Raw genomic sequence first — 17281 nt, forward strand, 5'->3', positions numbered from 1 at the left:
ATTGTCTGAATAAATCAATTGTTTTGAATTGGCAGATTCATCCAAGATTGATAGGATCTTACCATAACAGATTGGAACAGGTGCAGAAAGGTTCCCGTTATCACACATGAGCTCTGTTACAATACCCATACCGGTAGAGTAGCCCATGTCACAGGCTATAACGATACTTGCATCATGGTCCAATGAATCAGATGTTGTTTGATTTGAGTTAGGAATTGCATCTACCTGACAGTTTTCTATAAGAGGGGAAAAAAAGAGATTTCAGTATCAATATTACCAACAAAAATGACATACTCATTATCTAATCAATTAGAGCCCCCCAAAAACTTGCCTTTGTAACATTTGTACAGAAAAAATTGTAACATACTAGAAATATTAATGACAGTAGAATGCCAAAAAATAGCAAGCATCTTTGAAAAATTAATTGTTAAAATGAGTAAAGTATAAAAAATACCTAGCTCTTATTTTCAAAACCCCAGTAAGTCAAAATGGCACATAAAAAAAAGCCAGTTTGAAAATCTAGATTGTCTGAATAAATCAATTGTTTTGAATTGGCAGATTCATCCAAGATTGATAGGATCTTACCATAACAGATTGGAACAGGTGCAGAAAGGTTCCCGTTATCACACATGAGCTCTGTTACAATACCCATACCGGTAGAGTAGCCCATTTCACAGGCTATAACGATACTTGCATCATGGTCCAATGAATCAGATGTTGTTTGATTTGAGTAAGGAATTGCATCTACCTGACAGTTTTCTATAAGAGGGCAAAAAAGAATATCTCAGTAACAATATTACCAACAAAAATGACATACTCATTATTTAATCAATTAGAGCCCCCCAAAAAACTTTCCTTTGTAATATTTGTAAAGAAAAAAAATTCCAACATACTAGAAATATGTATGACAGTAGAATGCCAAAAAATAGCAAGCATCTTTTACAAATTAATTGTTAAAATGAGTAAAGTATAAAAAAATACCTAGTTCTTAATTTCAAAACCCCAGTAAGTCAAAATGGCACATCAAAAAATACCAGTTTGAAAATCTAGATTGTCTGAATAAATCAATTGTTTTGAATTGGCAGATTCATCCAAGATTGATAGGATCTTACCATAACAGATTGGAACAGGTGCAGAAAGGTTCCCGTTATCACACATGAGCTCTGTTACAATACCCATACCGGTAGAGTAGCCCATGTCACAGGCTATAACGATACTTGCATCATGGTCCAATGAATCAGATGTTGTTTGATTTGAGTTAGGAATTGCATCTACCTGACAGTTTTCTATAAGAGGGGAAAAAAAGAGATTTCAGTATCAATATTACCAACAAAAATGACATACTCATTATCTAATCAATTAGAGCCCCCAAAAAACTTGCCTTTGTAACATTTGTACAGAAAAAATTGTAACATACTAGAAATATTAATGACAGTAGAATGCCAAAAAATAGCAAGCATCTTTTACAAATTAATTGTTAAAATGAGTAAAGTATAAAAAATACCTAGCTCTTATTTTCAAAACCCCAGTAAGTCAAAATGGCACATAAAAAAAAGCCAGTTTGAAAATCTAGATTGTCTGAATAAATCAATTGTTTTGAATTGGCAGATTCATCCAAGATTGATAGGATCTTACCATAACAGATTGGAACAGGTGCAGAAAGGTTCCCGTTATCACACATGAGCTCTGTTACAATACCCATACCGGTAGAGTAGCCCATTTCACAGGCTATAACGATACTTGCATCATGGTCCAATGAATCAGATGTTGTTTGATTTGAGTAAGGAATTGCATCTACCTGACAGTTTTCTATAAGAGGGCAAAAAAGAATATCTCAGTAACAATATTACCAACAAAAATGACATACTCATTATTTAATCAATTAGAGCCCCCCAAAAAACTTTCCTTTGTAATATTTGTAAAGAAAAAAAATTCCAACATACTAGAAATATGTATGACAGTAGAATGCCAAAAAATAGCAAGCATCTTTTACAAATTAATTGTTAAAATGAGTAAAGTATAAAAAAATACCTAGTTCTTAATTTCAAAACCCCAGTAAGTCAAAATGGCACATCAAAAAATACCAGTTTGAAAATCTAGATTGTCTGAATAAATCAATTGTTTTGAATTGGCAGATTCATCCAAGATTGATAGGATCTTACCATAACAGATTGGAACAGGTGCAGAAAGGTTCCCGTTATCACACATGAGCTCTGTTACAATACCCATACCGGTAGAGTAGCCCATTTCACAGGCTATAACGATACTTGCATCATGGTCCAATGAATCAGATGTTGTTTGATTTGAGTTAGGAATTGCATCTACCTGACAGTTTTCTATAAGAAGGGAAAAAAGGATACCTCGGTAACAATATTACCAACAAAAATGACAAACGCATTATTTAACCAATTAGAGCCCTCCCCCCTCCTTTGATTACTCTTATGTCCAAGTTTTATGAATGAGATCCATAGACTTTCAAAGTTATGATGGTAATTCAACAAATATGCCAAATATGGCCAAAGATCATTGACCTTTGACCTTGGTTATGTGACCTGAAACTCGCACATGATGTTCAGTGATACTTCATTACTCTTATGGACAAGCTTCATGAACTAGGTCTATATACTTTCTAAATTATGCTGTCATTTCAAAAACTTAACCCTGCAATCAAGATTTTGTGTTGAATCTTAACCTTCGATTAAGTTTTGGTGTTGACGCCGCCGCCTCCACCAGGGAAAAAGCAGCACCTATATAAATGTCACTCTACTATGCAAGTGAAAACAAATGGGAAATATTAGACTCACATCTACCAGAACACATAAAAATCACTTCCTTTCTCAATAACACAATCCCCTACTCTCACACAGCTATCTGGCTTGCAAAATGATATGAAGAGAACAATGGTAGGCTCACCCTAGCCACTAACCCGTGTCTGTGGTCTAGTGGTTAAGGCACCGGCGTTCAAAGCTGGGGGCTCGGGTTCGATTCCCGGCAGAGACATTTTTTGAGGAACCTTGATTTAAGTTACACCTACCATTGTTCTCTTCATCCAATTCTTTATAATATATATATATATAAATATATATATATATATATATATATATATATATATATATATATATATATATATATATGTATGTATATATATTTATTTATATATATACAACAAAAAAGTAAGTCCCCCCTTGAACAAACATCAATAATTTCTGAACCAATGCGAGTTTTTGATATATTTTTACATGAGCGTGTAGGTAATTTTATAAGCTACCATCTGAGTAAATATTAAGGACGTATTTTACGTCATGCTTCAGTGAGCACCGTCAGAAGGCAAAATGTCACTATTCAAAAGTCACAAGCCAAATATCATGACTTTGATTCCATTTTATTGGAACTGATTTCACATTCTCATCATGAAATATAGTCAGAAGGCTTGTAAAAGGTACTTTCTAAAAGATGATCCAACTTTTTTGGCTAAATTTCACGGTTGAATAAACACAAGTCCAAATTTGCTATGATTAGATTTTTACACATTTTTATCAATAAAAATGATAGAATATGATGACGGTCATTTTTCGGAAGAGTTTCTTTAACAATATTCATTGTTTCACGGTTCAATGAACATTTATTGAAAACAAAAAAATACAATTTTCAAATATCATAGGCAAGTATTGTTTCATTTTGGTAACTGAAACTAATCTTTTATCAACTTTTCTGTTATGTTCATGACCAATACACATGCATCAATGATTCAAAAGTGTTTAATTAAACATTCATGCTTGAATGAACATGTGGAATGTGATTAGCTCTTTTTTACCTTATTGTGGGAAAATGGGTATTTTCAATATCATAGACTCATTTTAAAGGGTGATAAGGTGAATATTGGGGGCAAATTCAGTTTATTTAATTTTTGTTGTTTTTATCATCCATCATTTCTATCACCACACACTTTCCGAACTTTTAGCATTTTCATGGTTGAGCGAGCACATACGAAAACTTGGGAATGAATACCTTTATACTGCATAAATGTATTCTTTGCCTAACAATTTCTCATCATCAGTTTAATTATGGACAAATCAGGGGTGGATCCAGAATTTAAAAATGGGGAGGGGCCTATAATTGGGGGAGCCACCAATATTTTCAAATTTTAATATGACCTAACAAGTTGTAGAGGATACAACCAAAAAAAAACCTATGATGATACGTCACAATACAGAGGCCGCGGAACGGTTTTCAAAGTGTGGGGAGGGGCTTAGCGAAAGGGGGGGGGGCTGACCATGCAAAATTCACAATCGTATGGTCATTTTTATATTCTTGTACATGCTTTTGGAAAAAAGTGGGGGCCCCCAGCCCCCCCCCCACCCCGCTTCTGCCGCCCCTGCAATATTATTGTGCTCACTCAACCATGAACATACCATATCGAAATTGCGTGCTGAGTGGCTAAATGATGGATAGTAAAACAGCAACACAATAAAATTCACCTAACAACATTTTTTGCAAAACTTTGTATTTGCACAATCTGAAAAACGACTCTTGTGACTTTCAAAAATTGTCATTTTTAATTCAATCTTTAATTACTCATGCATGACTCAACCGATCAATTTCATTTTTCCCTAGGAGTTGCTTAATGAGTGTAGAAAACCACCTACAAAATATCATATCTCAAATATATATATATATATATATATATATATATATATATACCTTGTACAAAGCACTAAGCATTGATCTCTTTTGACAGTTAGAAGCATACCGGTACTTCTTTTTTTTCCTTTCTTGATGACTATTGTGGTAAAAACTACTGAATTTCAGTAAATATCTAGTAATAGGAGCGAGCAAATTTCAGAGGTGTAGCTAGCGTTTCAGGGGGAGGGGGGTTCCCTGGCTCGCTCTCGCTCCTCTCTGGCTCGCGCTCCTGAGTGGTCAACAGATTGAGAGCATAACTCACACACATGATACGTTTCTCACCAAAGTATATATATGACATTTTGCCTTACACGATCATGACGATGACCACGGTTTACTACTCTCACTCATTGCTCGCTCGCCTGGTCTCTGTTAATATTTCAAATACATATACAGTTTAAAAAATTTTACACTAGGGTCTACATACTACAGCATCATCAATTACAAGTACATCTCAATAGACATATTAACAATAAACACAAAGATATAGAATTCGACTCAATAATTCATACCTTACATATCCTCTCTGAAATAACTGAGGTCTGCAACTTACAAATTGTACTGAAGAGATTGTAACCTTCGAGCCAGACGTGTAACTCTAATAATTTTTGAACTGAAACTGAATCCAATGCACTCTGACACTGAACTGTCCTCAACTGACTACTGCCACATGCAACTGATCTACACCACTTGTTCACTGCTACCACCCTTCCTGTGGGTGGTAGCAGTGAACACAACTGGGCGTTGTGGCGTGCGCCTGTAATCCAAGCTGTGGGGAAGTTACAAATTGATGCAGAGGTTCGAGGTTCGAGCCCTGGTCACGTCTTTCGGATGGTGACGTTAAAGGTCGGTCCCAGACGTAAATAATCATATCTGATTGATACACGTCTGACAAAACTCAAACACACACACACTTCCTGTGGGGAATCTACAGGTAGGACTATGGTATGCCAATGTTGTACAGAGCAGACACTTTAAAAAATCATTAAAATATCACATTTGTGACCAAAATTACTAATTTGCATACAGTTGCAATTTATTTTTCATTAAATAGTAACTTGGGAATAATTTTTGTATTCAAAAGAGCGCTCAAAAACTTGAATTTTGGGCATATTTTGTGTACGCCCTCTATTGGTGGAAAGTAATATGGCAAGAAAATTTTCATTTTTTGATCTCTATTTTTAATTAAGAAAAAAATGATTTAAAGAATCAAATTTAAATAAGAGCCAAGTTGTATGAATAATAGGTGTAATGAAAACTATCAGTGTAAAAAAATCAAGCATTTGCCCCAAAGGAAAAGGGAAAATAAGCCAAACATTGCCACCCTTATTTTGCCACACATGGAGATATAACTGAGAACAAGGTCATATCAAAACCTTGTTCATTGAATGAGTGATCTACACCGACCACTGAAAATACAACTGTACACAGTCAGTCAGACATTCTCCGAGTTATACCTCCTCTGGCCCTATCTCTGGCCTCCCGGGCTCTGGGTCTGGCTCTAGCTCTGCCACTATTTCTTGCAAGCGCCCTCTTTAGGCCTATTTCGTCACAGTAGTTGGGATTAAAAAAAACGACTTTCAAGGGATGTGGAATAAGAGAATCGCGGCGAGCAAACATGCAAGAACCTTGAAAAGTTGTTTCAGTCGTTTATTTTGGCGAATCGGGGGGGGGGGGGAAGGGCCCATCCCCTTATCGGTGGAGCAAAAAAAAAGAAGAAGAAAAAAGGGGAAGACTAAGGAATAAGGAGGGAAAAGAAAGAAGAAAAGGAAGAGGAGGAAGACGAGTGAATAAAATAAGATGGGGGAAGACTTGGGGAAAAATAAACCCTTTCATGTTGGCTATATAAAAAGAAAGAAAGAAAGTAAAGAAAGGAATGAAGAAAGAAAGAAAGAAAGACAGAAAGAAAGAAAGAAAAAAGAAAGAAAGTAAATAATAAAAGTAAATAAAGCAGGTACGAATCCGGGGGTGGGGGGAGGGCACTTGGTATATAATTCTTAGTGGGAATGTGACGCGGAGGAGACCCATTTTTTACACTCAAATTCCCGTTCCAAGGCATAGCATTTTTGTCTTATTGAGAAAAAAACAAATAAAGCAGCTCCAAAGCATAGCATTTTCTTCTTATCGAGAAAAATGAAGAAGAAATCCGCTCCACAGCTTCGCATATTTTCCGTTTCGCCGTTCCGCATGTCATAATTGCAAGTATTTTGAATGTACAAATTTCAGCTCGCGCTTCGCGGTCGCATCAACCGCTTACTTCCTTGCCCACCCTCTTCATGATTACATTGCTTCGAACGACCTGTGTTTAGTTCTAAACTTGCGAAAATAATGATGACTAACCCTCTTCCAGGTAGCTAGGAATATCAAATATTTTCAGCATGTAGTTTGCGCTCGCATTATTGATTTGTCAATTACCTATTGTATTCGTGTATTCCATAAAGTTCTAAAAAAATGCGTTTCAGGTCTAATTATCGAAACTTACCAGATAGCGCTGCTCGCGCACATTTTGATTGTTGAGTTATGGATAATAATTCAAGAACAAACTACTTAAAAATCCATTTCCGTGACAGTTAATAAAAACATTCGGCTCGGGCTTTGCGCTCGCATTAGTTGTTTAAAATATTTTAACCCATGCATCCCATTCATAATCGAAATGGGCTTAAAATTTTAATTTTCAGGCCTTAATATCAACAAATTTTGCGCTCTAATTAGACTTATTAAAAGCAATAAATAAGATAATACCTTTTCATGAATTCTTAACAATTAAATTGTCTTTTTTTTCAAAATGAAATATCGACAAGTCTCGTCTCGCGCTTAAGAAGAGGAATAGGAAGATAGTTATTTTCATATGATGACAAAATATTTTTAGAATGCCCCAGTTCTATATCAAAATGATAATAATAAAAGATTATCAGCTCGATCTTCGCGCTCGCATGATTGATTAAGTGCGATCCATATCCACTTCACAATTTTCTTACACAGTGCTTGAAATAGTGCTTAAATTAACACCGCACCTTGAACTAGCGTTAAAGTTATATGTAAAATGTCAAAATTGATCCAAAGTAACCCAAACAAGTACTTTAACTAATAAAGAAGAAATTTTAATGACAGCACCAAGGATAATGATAATCAGGGCCTCATAAAATTTACTATATGGTATAACCTCAATGAAATCCTTGATTTGATTGGCTGACTAGCGTTGTATACCATAGTAATTACAATTTGATAACAAGTATACCTTGTAATGAGTATTTAAATGCCTTACCAAAGGGCACTTGTCTAGCTCACCAAGTGAGAATAGGACCCTAGTCATTGGACTCCAAAACCCTTGCTCTACCGACAGAGCTATATATCGCGCCTCTTCATCCTTTACTATCATTAATATCATTAATCTTTATTATCATTATCATTATTGTTATTATATTTGTTATATTGTCTTTATTAAATTCTTTATTATCATTAATATTATAATTATTTGTTATCAATAAATGTTACTAATCTTTATTATCATTATTATTAATGTTATTATTCTTCATTATTATTATTCTTTATTATATTTATTATGTTATTATACTTTATCATTACTATCATTACTATTATCATCATCATCATCATCATCTTAATCATTATTACATTATCTTTAGTTGTCATAGGTACTGGACAACAATGGGAAGATTATGGGGTGGGGGTGATGACGATAAATAATAATGATAATAACAATAATGATAGTAATAAATAATATGAAACAATAATGATAATAATTATACCATAAACCAATTAATATTGAAATTGGTGTATGGGGGGTCTCTTCCTGCCCTATACCGAAATCATGAAAATGCTAAAAATAAATGCACGAAAAGTAAATTGATGAAATCTTATTTTGGTGCTCTATACATGTTTGTTGAAGTCTGGTGAAATCTTAAATATTCCATTTGAATAAGAAATTGATTAATAATTTGTATTTAAATGTGCAACAAATATGTTAATGCCATCATACCTTAAGGAATAATGATAACTTACTGGTTTCGCAGTTTAAGCCTGTGAAGTCTGATGTACAGTTGCAAGTTGATGTATTGGTATTACAGGTACCTCCATTCAAGCAATCGATGTCCGTAGTACAGATAGCTATAAAATATACAAGATATACCGTGCATCCCAGAAAAAAAAAAGAAACTGAGATTTAGCGATGATTTATCATAATCTAATCACAAATAGACAAATGACCTACCAATATAAAGCTTAGAGTCTCCTCTTTCATTTGATATTACTTAGATTATTCCTTATTCACGCATGAGTGAGCAAAAACAATTTGAAGAAAGGATACCAAAAACTCATTTGGCGGGGGGTATTTGAATTTAAAAAAAATCACATGTCTTTAAAGTTCAATATCTGCGCTTTAATTTGATACCTCAATTACGGAAAATGGTCAAGAAATAACAAAGTTCTGGTTATTTGAAAAAAAGGCTTGAATTTCCATAATTTTATTAAATAAACTGTTTTCACCGGTTTCCCACAGAAGCTATCGCATGGTTTAAAAAGACTTAATGCATGGCTGATTGTAAACAAAACGGAGTGTCGAGTGAGTTTGAACGCTAGCCTGTACAACTTCTTCATTTTATGAAATTATTGAAATTCAAGCCTTATTTCAAATAACCAGAACTTTGTTATTTCTTGACCATTTTCTGTAATTGAGGTATCAAATTAAAGAGTAGATATTGAACTTTCTAAAAGTTTAATATCTACTCTGTTTGGTTTTCCTTTTGAAAGCCAGATACAACCCGCCAAATGACTTTTTGGTATCCCATGTTCAAATTATTTTGCTCACTCATTCGTGAAGGAGAAATAATCTAAGTAATATCAGATGATAATATCAGGAGATTCTAAGCTTTACATCGGTAGGTCATTTGTCTATTTCATTTGTGATTAAGTTATGATAAATCATCGCTAATTCTTAGTTTCGTTTTTTCTGGGACGCACTGTATAGTCCAGTTATTTTAACTTTTCACTTGGAACGAATTGCAACAGAATTTATTCAAATGCAGAACGTTTCTTTAAGGTCCATAGAAGAAATACAAACAGTTCCTCCAAAATCCGAATAGGGGAAAGTGTTCTAATATGCATAAACATAATGGTTAATTTTGGTCATATTCGCTCATTTAGTATAGCCTACGTAGCAGACGATGCAGGTGTATACTATGTACTCAGACCCGATTGTAAATCAAATCGATTCCCGATTCGATACTACTATAAATATTGGCCTACTCAAATTATAGCTACAAATAAATATCAGTAAGTAAAGATTTATCATACACGAACATTGTTACTATTAACATTAAATGCATAAATTCAATTCTGTTTGGACTGTATTCATTGTTTAAAGTGAAAGGGTCTAGGAGTTTTGTTATAAATAATCGTTTTTATCATGAAATATATATTTTGTTATCATTTCTGTATTTTAGATGGGGAATTAAACCGAATCAAACAAACATTTATGTTAGCAAATCACGTTTCCCTCTATTTAGACACATTTGGTGGGTTAAACAGGCGGAACTTATAATGGGAGGTATAAAATTGTATATATTCTGATTCCTAAATAAAAGTAGTTAATTCGTTAAGTCATGAGGTCGCCCGCCCCTATGTGGAGCGTTGTGGCCCAGTGGATTAGTCTTCTGACTTTGAAACAGAGGGTCGTGAGTTTGAATCCCAGTCATGGCGTAATTTCCTTCAGCAAGGAATTTATCCACATTGTGCTACTCTCAACCCAGGTGAGGTGAATCGGTACCCGGCAGGATTAATTCCCTGAATGCACTGAGCGCTGAAAGGCAGCTCGAGCTAAAGCCGGGGTAATAATAATAATTAAAAAACATTGCGCCTCGGAATAGAATATTTCTAGATAGATGGCGCTATATATTAAAATGACTATTCATTGCGCCTCGGAATAGAATATTTCTAGATAGATGGCGCTATATATTAAAATGACTATTATTATTATTATTATTACAAACAGCTTTATGAAGCACCTACCGGATGGGTGTTTCATAAAGCTGTTTGTAAGTTAAGAGGGACTGGTGAAACTCATGCGCTATATAATCACCAATAATCATATAATGGTGAATATCATTTACCACAAGAAGGGATCACCAGTCGTATAAAGTCATGTTAACTTACGAACAGCTTTATGAAACGGCCCCCGGTGTGTGTAATTATTTGACTGTGTGTGTTACGTGTATGCATGTACATCATTTCCCCCACATTTTAGCTTAATTGATTCAAGAATGGCAGGATCTTACCAGAACATGTTGGAGGTGAAGGGGAGATGGTCCCATTATCACAAGTGAGTTCTGTAGTAATGCCCGAGTCAGAAGTGTAGCCCGAGTCACAAGCTACAACGGCAGTGGCATCGTGTTCGACGGTAACATTCATTGTCTGATTTGAATTGGGTACCGCTTCTAGATTACAATTTTCTGTATGGATAGAAAATGAGTAAAAAGATGGAAGAAATGTGCGCCACCAAGTCATGTACATTTTTCTCGACGATGCTAGCCTATAATCTAGGCGGAGGCTGCAGTTATTGTCTTTGCTGTTATGTTGAACTCAAGAGATACGTCTGATCTGGCAAAGACTACGCATTGAGGCTGCGTTACGTTCAGCATAACAGCAAAGACAATAAGTGCAGTTTCCGCCTAGATTATAGGCTACGACGATGTAGGCTTTTGTACATGAAAAAGGTATGAGGTTTTGGGAGATGATTGGTGCAATGCCTAATGTACTCTGTACCTCTACAAATATACCGAAATCATGAGGCCACAAAGCTTCTTTTAATCTATTTCTTTCGACAGTTTTTTTTACATCTTTTTGGAGCATCTTGTGAAAAACAACCACAACCCAAAGTTGGAGGTAATTGTTCCATAATGCCCAAGATCTGGCCGTGGAAATACTGAATTGGGTCTTTGAAATCAATATCGTGAACCAGATCAATTGACACTAAGATTAGTATTGCCTTTCAAGTAGGCCTATTTATTGACCAGGCTACCATAAACCAATTGATATTGAAATCAGTGTATCGGGGTCCTTCGTCACGCCCTTCCGAAATCATGAAAAGTGGCGTAACTACGGGGGGGGGGGGGCACGTCTGTTAAGGCCCTAAACCGCAAATTGCACCTAAACCGCAAATTGCCGCCTAAGCATGTAGAATATTAACAAGGACCGTGCGCGCGTAAGAGGCGTGAACACAGAGGGCGGCAAACATAAATCGCAGAAGGATAGAGGTTGAAGAGTGAGGAATTAGAACTAGGGCGCTGATCTCATTTTTATGAGAAATGTTGTTGTTGATACACGTATTTATTTATTTATTTGTTTATTTATTTAAATATTTTACCAGGGTGCTCATTCAACATAAAGTTGGTCTCCCATGGGGCCCTAAAAGGCTATCATTATTGTTCTTCTTGTTTGTTGGTTTTGGACTTTTGGTTATGGCGGGAGTTGGGCAACTTGGGCTGTACATAGTGCCGTTTTTTTGTGTGTTTTTTGTGTTTTTTTTGTGTATCCCTAATTCTCCCCTAGTATAATCTAACGCCTGTAGGTTTAAGCAAAGGAAAAGGAAAAGGGAAGAAATGAATGGGGAAAATACAGAAAGAATCGCTATAAATAATTTTTTAATATTTATTATAATCTTTTTAAAACTTTAATACAAAATGTTACGAGGGTAATGAAGCTATGTACCCATATCATTATAGTCATAATCAGTACGAAATAGTAGTAGTAGTAGGAGTAGCAGTAGTAGAAGTAGTAGTAGCAGTAAGAGTAGTAGTTTTAGTAGTAGTAGTAGGAGTAGGAGTATGAGTAGTAGTAGTAGTAGTAGTAGTAGTAGTAGTAGTAGGAGTAGTAGTGGTAGTAGTAGTAGTAATAGTAGCTTATTTTCAAAATTTTTCAAACTTTAATACTAAATGTTACCAGGGGAGTGAAACCACTCATCCAAGGTCCTTCGTTATCATTGGTATAATCATTATCATTATAGTCACAATAATTATCATTATTGGCAGCAAGAGTAGTAGTAGCAGTAGTAGTATAGTTCTAGTAGTAGTAGTAGTAGTAGTAGTAGTAGTAGTAGTAGTAGTAGTAGTAGTAGTAGAAGTAGTAGTAATTTATAGTTTATTTAGTTACAATTAACCAACAATATAAAGTTAATTTCTTTGAAGAGATTTTGGTATTGAACAAGATACAAAAACATGGTTTACTATTATATTCATGTGCATTTTTTAAACTTCTGTGCAGCCCTGATTCCAACAGCCAAAAATTATTGCAATTAAATAATTTGAAAACCAAAGTTCCTTTATCACAATTCAAGAAAAACATGTTAAATTTAGCATTCTGTTGAAATGACAGCAATCGGTGGCCTACCTTGAGAGAACAATATTTTCATAATTGAGTGACTGTCCTTTGAAAGCGATAAGGGCATGTCATCCGAAGTGATTGACTGTATAAGTGATTCGTACTTCAAAGCTATATTCCATGATGAAAGTCACGACTATAGTCCCAGTTGTCATATTTCACTTCTTTTTAGCGGGAGATTACCCCCAAAAAAAAATTCTGTGGTGATATTGTCATTATAATTACGTTTATGTGAACAGTTTGCTGATGGTATTCAGGTTCAGAGAAATAAAAGCAAGTAGCAAAAGAATAGGTATTGATGCGTTCTTGTTCTTTTATATCAATTTCCCTGTCCACCCCTTTCTCTCTATTCTCATCCTATAACACATACATTCAATCACACATACATAAACACAAACAGGTACACACCCACACACCATCATTTTGACAAAGTATCAGACAACTATAACATGAAAACAACAAACTTCGGTGACATATTATAATAGGCATTACGTGAATTACATGTTCCACACAACTAAAAAGAAAAGGAAAAACAAAGATAGAAGAACAATGAATTCATGTTAAAAGATTTAATCACGAATGCTTAAAGGACGAACGTGTAGCTTTAAAACTCTTCAAAACCCACTGTAATATAAATATCCAAACATCAATACTGACAAGTGATTTTCTCACCCTGAAATTATTAACAAGAGCCCCAGGGGGCTTAACCCTCACCTGAGCTGACGGATATTCAGCTGATGCAAGCTCCCTTGGTGCAACTAGGAGCATGGCATCAATTAGAACTATGAAATCCTACTGGACCTAAATTGAACTTGGGTCCACAGGGCCCAATGGCAAGACCCTCTGAAGTGCCATGAGCAATTTTTATTCCTCAGCTTACAAGCACATGTATATTTGCATTGCAAACATATAAGAATCATATCTACAAAGTTGGGATAAAACTGGAACATGCATTTCAAAGAACAAAACAAATTATATTTACCGTTGGAGCACCCCACCCCCTTACCCCAGAGGGGGCCATCCCAGGTATTTTCAGGAATAATTTCCATTCTTCACTTATGAAGGTATTTGGACACAATAAACTTACTCCTATACTTCTGGATTAGAAGTTAGACATTTACAGAGTCTTGCCCCTTTGGGCTCTCCCACCCCTCCCCCCAGGGTCCCCGCGAGGGCCATATTTACAATGTGAATATTATCTGTGCACCCAGGCGCGCCGGAACACTTTCAGTTTTGGGGGGCAAAATCCCGAAGAGGGCACAATATATTTGACAGCGTGAGATACCGAATCGATCGAGCGGGAGAGGAGGTTGGACCCCGTAAGGACATTGTGTAAAAATGGAGTATAAAAGTTGCGTTTCTAAGAGAATTCAAAAATAAATTTCTTGAGAATTAAACATAGAATTCACTACGAAAGACTATACTCAGAGTTTATGAGAACCTATAAAATCTACGCGCAAAATGTGGTTTTTGCGTCTGATCAATTAAATTACGTAATACGCTTATATTGACTCAAAATACCAGAAATTACATTTTTCATGCATTATCCTTTCAGAAATACTTATTTATGTACAGTTACATACACGGAAGACGCGAGAGAGCACAATTATCATAAGTTTCAAGGAGTGTATTAAGCATAACTTAGCGTAACAACAGAAACAACATACATTCTAATGGATGTCTTTTCAAATTCAAAATGTCATACTGTTCTGACGTGGCAGACGTCGATAAGCACTTAAATCCCCATTTTATGCAAATCATTTCTGACCTCAGCATTGGAGATAGTCAGTCCCTGATTATCCATGCATAGGCAAAACGTTTCATATTTTGTAACTGGAGGAAAAAGAATTATGACCTGCTTGATCATTGTTTTAAACCTTTCTGAAATTTAAAACATTGCTCGATTTATGTGTTTCCTTTGGCATGTTTTGGATGGCTGGGAAGCACTTTTGGATGACCCCTTCAAAATCTTCTTTTTCTTTACATATTTTCAGGGGGAAATGTGACCATAACTAGGAAATGATGAATATCAAATTCCAGGAAATATTAATTTGTAAATAATCATGAATTAACAAACTACGGCAGTTCATAATGTACATTATGTAACATTATTTAGAAGAAAACAATTACATTCCAATAGCGGATGTGGTTGACGGTACACCATGTGGAGTTTTCGAAAAAGTGGATAGAGGAAGAAGTGAAATTGATAGGAGGAAGTGGACAGTTGATAGTCGAGTAATTTTTTGTTCAAATGAGCGTAGTCCTGATAAAGACAGTAAACCAGAAAAGGTTGAAGACTTGAAGAGGCTTGATTAGTTGATAGATGAGTACTCCTGCTCTGCACTCCATTCGCCGACTCAAGCTAGCATCTTCTCATTTATCCAATAAGCAACTACTCAAGCCTCTATAACTCTTTAAACTTTTCGGTTTTACAGCTATTTTCATATTCCATATGTTGCTCGAGTAACTAGCCATGCTAGCGTTCACGCGCGTTGGTGATATCGGGTCCGGGGAGCATTTCATAAAAGGACTTGTCGGACGTTTTATCCGACAGTTGCTATGGTAAAAATGCTTCTCAACCTATCAGAATACAGGAAAGTTGTCAGATCTGACAACTTGTCGGACGAAAATATTGATGAAACACCACCCCGGTCCGAGCGTTTCTGTGCGACCGCGCGTTTGTTAGCCGACACAGCATTGGTGAACCACTTTCATTCGGTTTTAGTCTGAAATGTATTCATTAAAAGGTTAAACGTTATCACACTGTAATAAGATGGAAAAGGGGCTTATCAAAGGTATGTTTCACAGAGGGACATATTCGTCAAAAGACGCAAGGCTTACTATGATGTGTAATTGCCCCGTCAGGGGCGAAATTTTTTCATTTTTGACAATGGAAATGACAATTCTTAGGCAGAAAAGTGCCTTCATCGTTTACTTTTGTCCTTAAATAATATAATTTTTCTACTTTTAGGGGGGCACATTTGGGGGGGGGGGGGGTGGGGCAAAATCTCGTTTTGCCCCCCAAAAATTTTCTTTGGGGGGGGGCAAGTGCCCCCCTGCCCCCCCCCCCCCCGCTTCCGGCGCCCTTGTGTGCATCCCCTATTCATGAGCACAATTCCAGTATCAATATGGGATAAAATTTGACCATCTATTTTGAAAAAGAAAAAAAAATAGGATTTTCCTTAAAGTGCCCCACCCCCAAATTTTAAGCCCCCACAGGGCCCCAAGGGGGCCACCCCTGGAACTGGCATGAACAACTTTTGTTCTTCACCTATTAAGGTGTCTACACACCAAACAACTTGACTGTTCTACTTCTGGATCTGAAGAAGAAGATTTCTGAAATTTGCAGGGTTTCCTCCTTGGGGGCCCTCCCCCTGGGCCCCCATGGGGGCTACAGGTATCCCTTGAACAACTTTGTGTCCCCTACACCTAAGCATAATTCCTACCAGGTTTGAATGATATCTGACCATCCATTTTGAAACAGAAGAAAAACATATGTTTTTTCCCTGAAGTGCCCCACCCCCGACTTTTAAGCCCCAACAGGGCCCCAAGGGGGCACCCCAGGAACTGGCATGAACAACTTTATTCTTCGCCTATTAAGGTGTCTACACACCAAACAACTTGACTGTTCTACTTCTGGATCTGGAGAAGATTTTTGAAATTTACAGTGTTTTCTCCCTTGGGGGCCCTCCCCCAGGGCCCCCATGGGGGCTACAGGTATCCCTTGAACAACTTTGCATCCCCTACGCATAGGGATGATTCCTACTAAGTTTGGTCAAGATTGGACCAGCCGTTCTGGAGAAGAAGATGAAAATGTAAGAGTGCAAAGAGTGCATTGCTATTGAGTAAACAAGACTAAACTTTTTTTCTACAAGCTTAGGCGGCGATTTGCGGTTTAGGTGCAATTTCCGGTTTAGGGCCTTAACACACGTGCCCCCCCATCGGCTAGCCAAAAAAAGGGAAGAGAAACGTAGTGGGAAAGAAGAAATTATTGTTCATTATTATAATGCTATATTATGATTATAATTATGTTATGTTGTATTACATAAGAAATATTTTTTCATGGCTGTATGAAACATAATTTGCTCAGGATCGATGTCTTCATTGTTCCTGGTGCTCGCATTGTCTGTTTAACGAGATATATAATCCTGTTGCACTAAAACCTCCCGTTTTCAAGTGAATATACACCGAATATATTTCCTCGCAC

The 17281-nt window shown here is 36.2% G+C and overlaps 1 protein-coding gene across 1 annotated transcript in view; it reads right to left on the reverse strand.

Annotated features, from left to right (window-relative positions):
• Nucleotides 1–744: 744 nt before the first annotated feature.
• The window catches only part of LOC121422025 (multiple epidermal growth factor-like domains protein 10), a 59068-nt gene continuing 42531 nt past the window's right edge, over nt 745–17281 (reverse strand). The window contains exons 4-7 of the mRNA XM_041616827.1: nt 10974–11147; nt 8704–8808; nt 1799–1809; nt 745–759 (exon numbers count right to left, since the gene is read on the reverse strand). Coding sequence (XP_041472761.1) covers nt 745–759; nt 1799–1809; nt 8704–8808; nt 10974–11147 — 305 coding nt within the window. The remainder of the gene's footprint in view (nt 760–1798; nt 1810–8703; nt 8809–10973; nt 11148–17281) is intronic.

Source organism: Lytechinus variegatus, chromosome 9 (assembly GCF_018143015.1).
Source record: "Lytechinus variegatus isolate NC3 chromosome 9, Lvar_3.0, whole genome shotgun sequence".
Classification (NCBI taxonomy): domain Eukaryota; kingdom Metazoa; phylum Echinodermata; class Echinoidea; order Temnopleuroida; family Toxopneustidae; genus Lytechinus; species Lytechinus variegatus.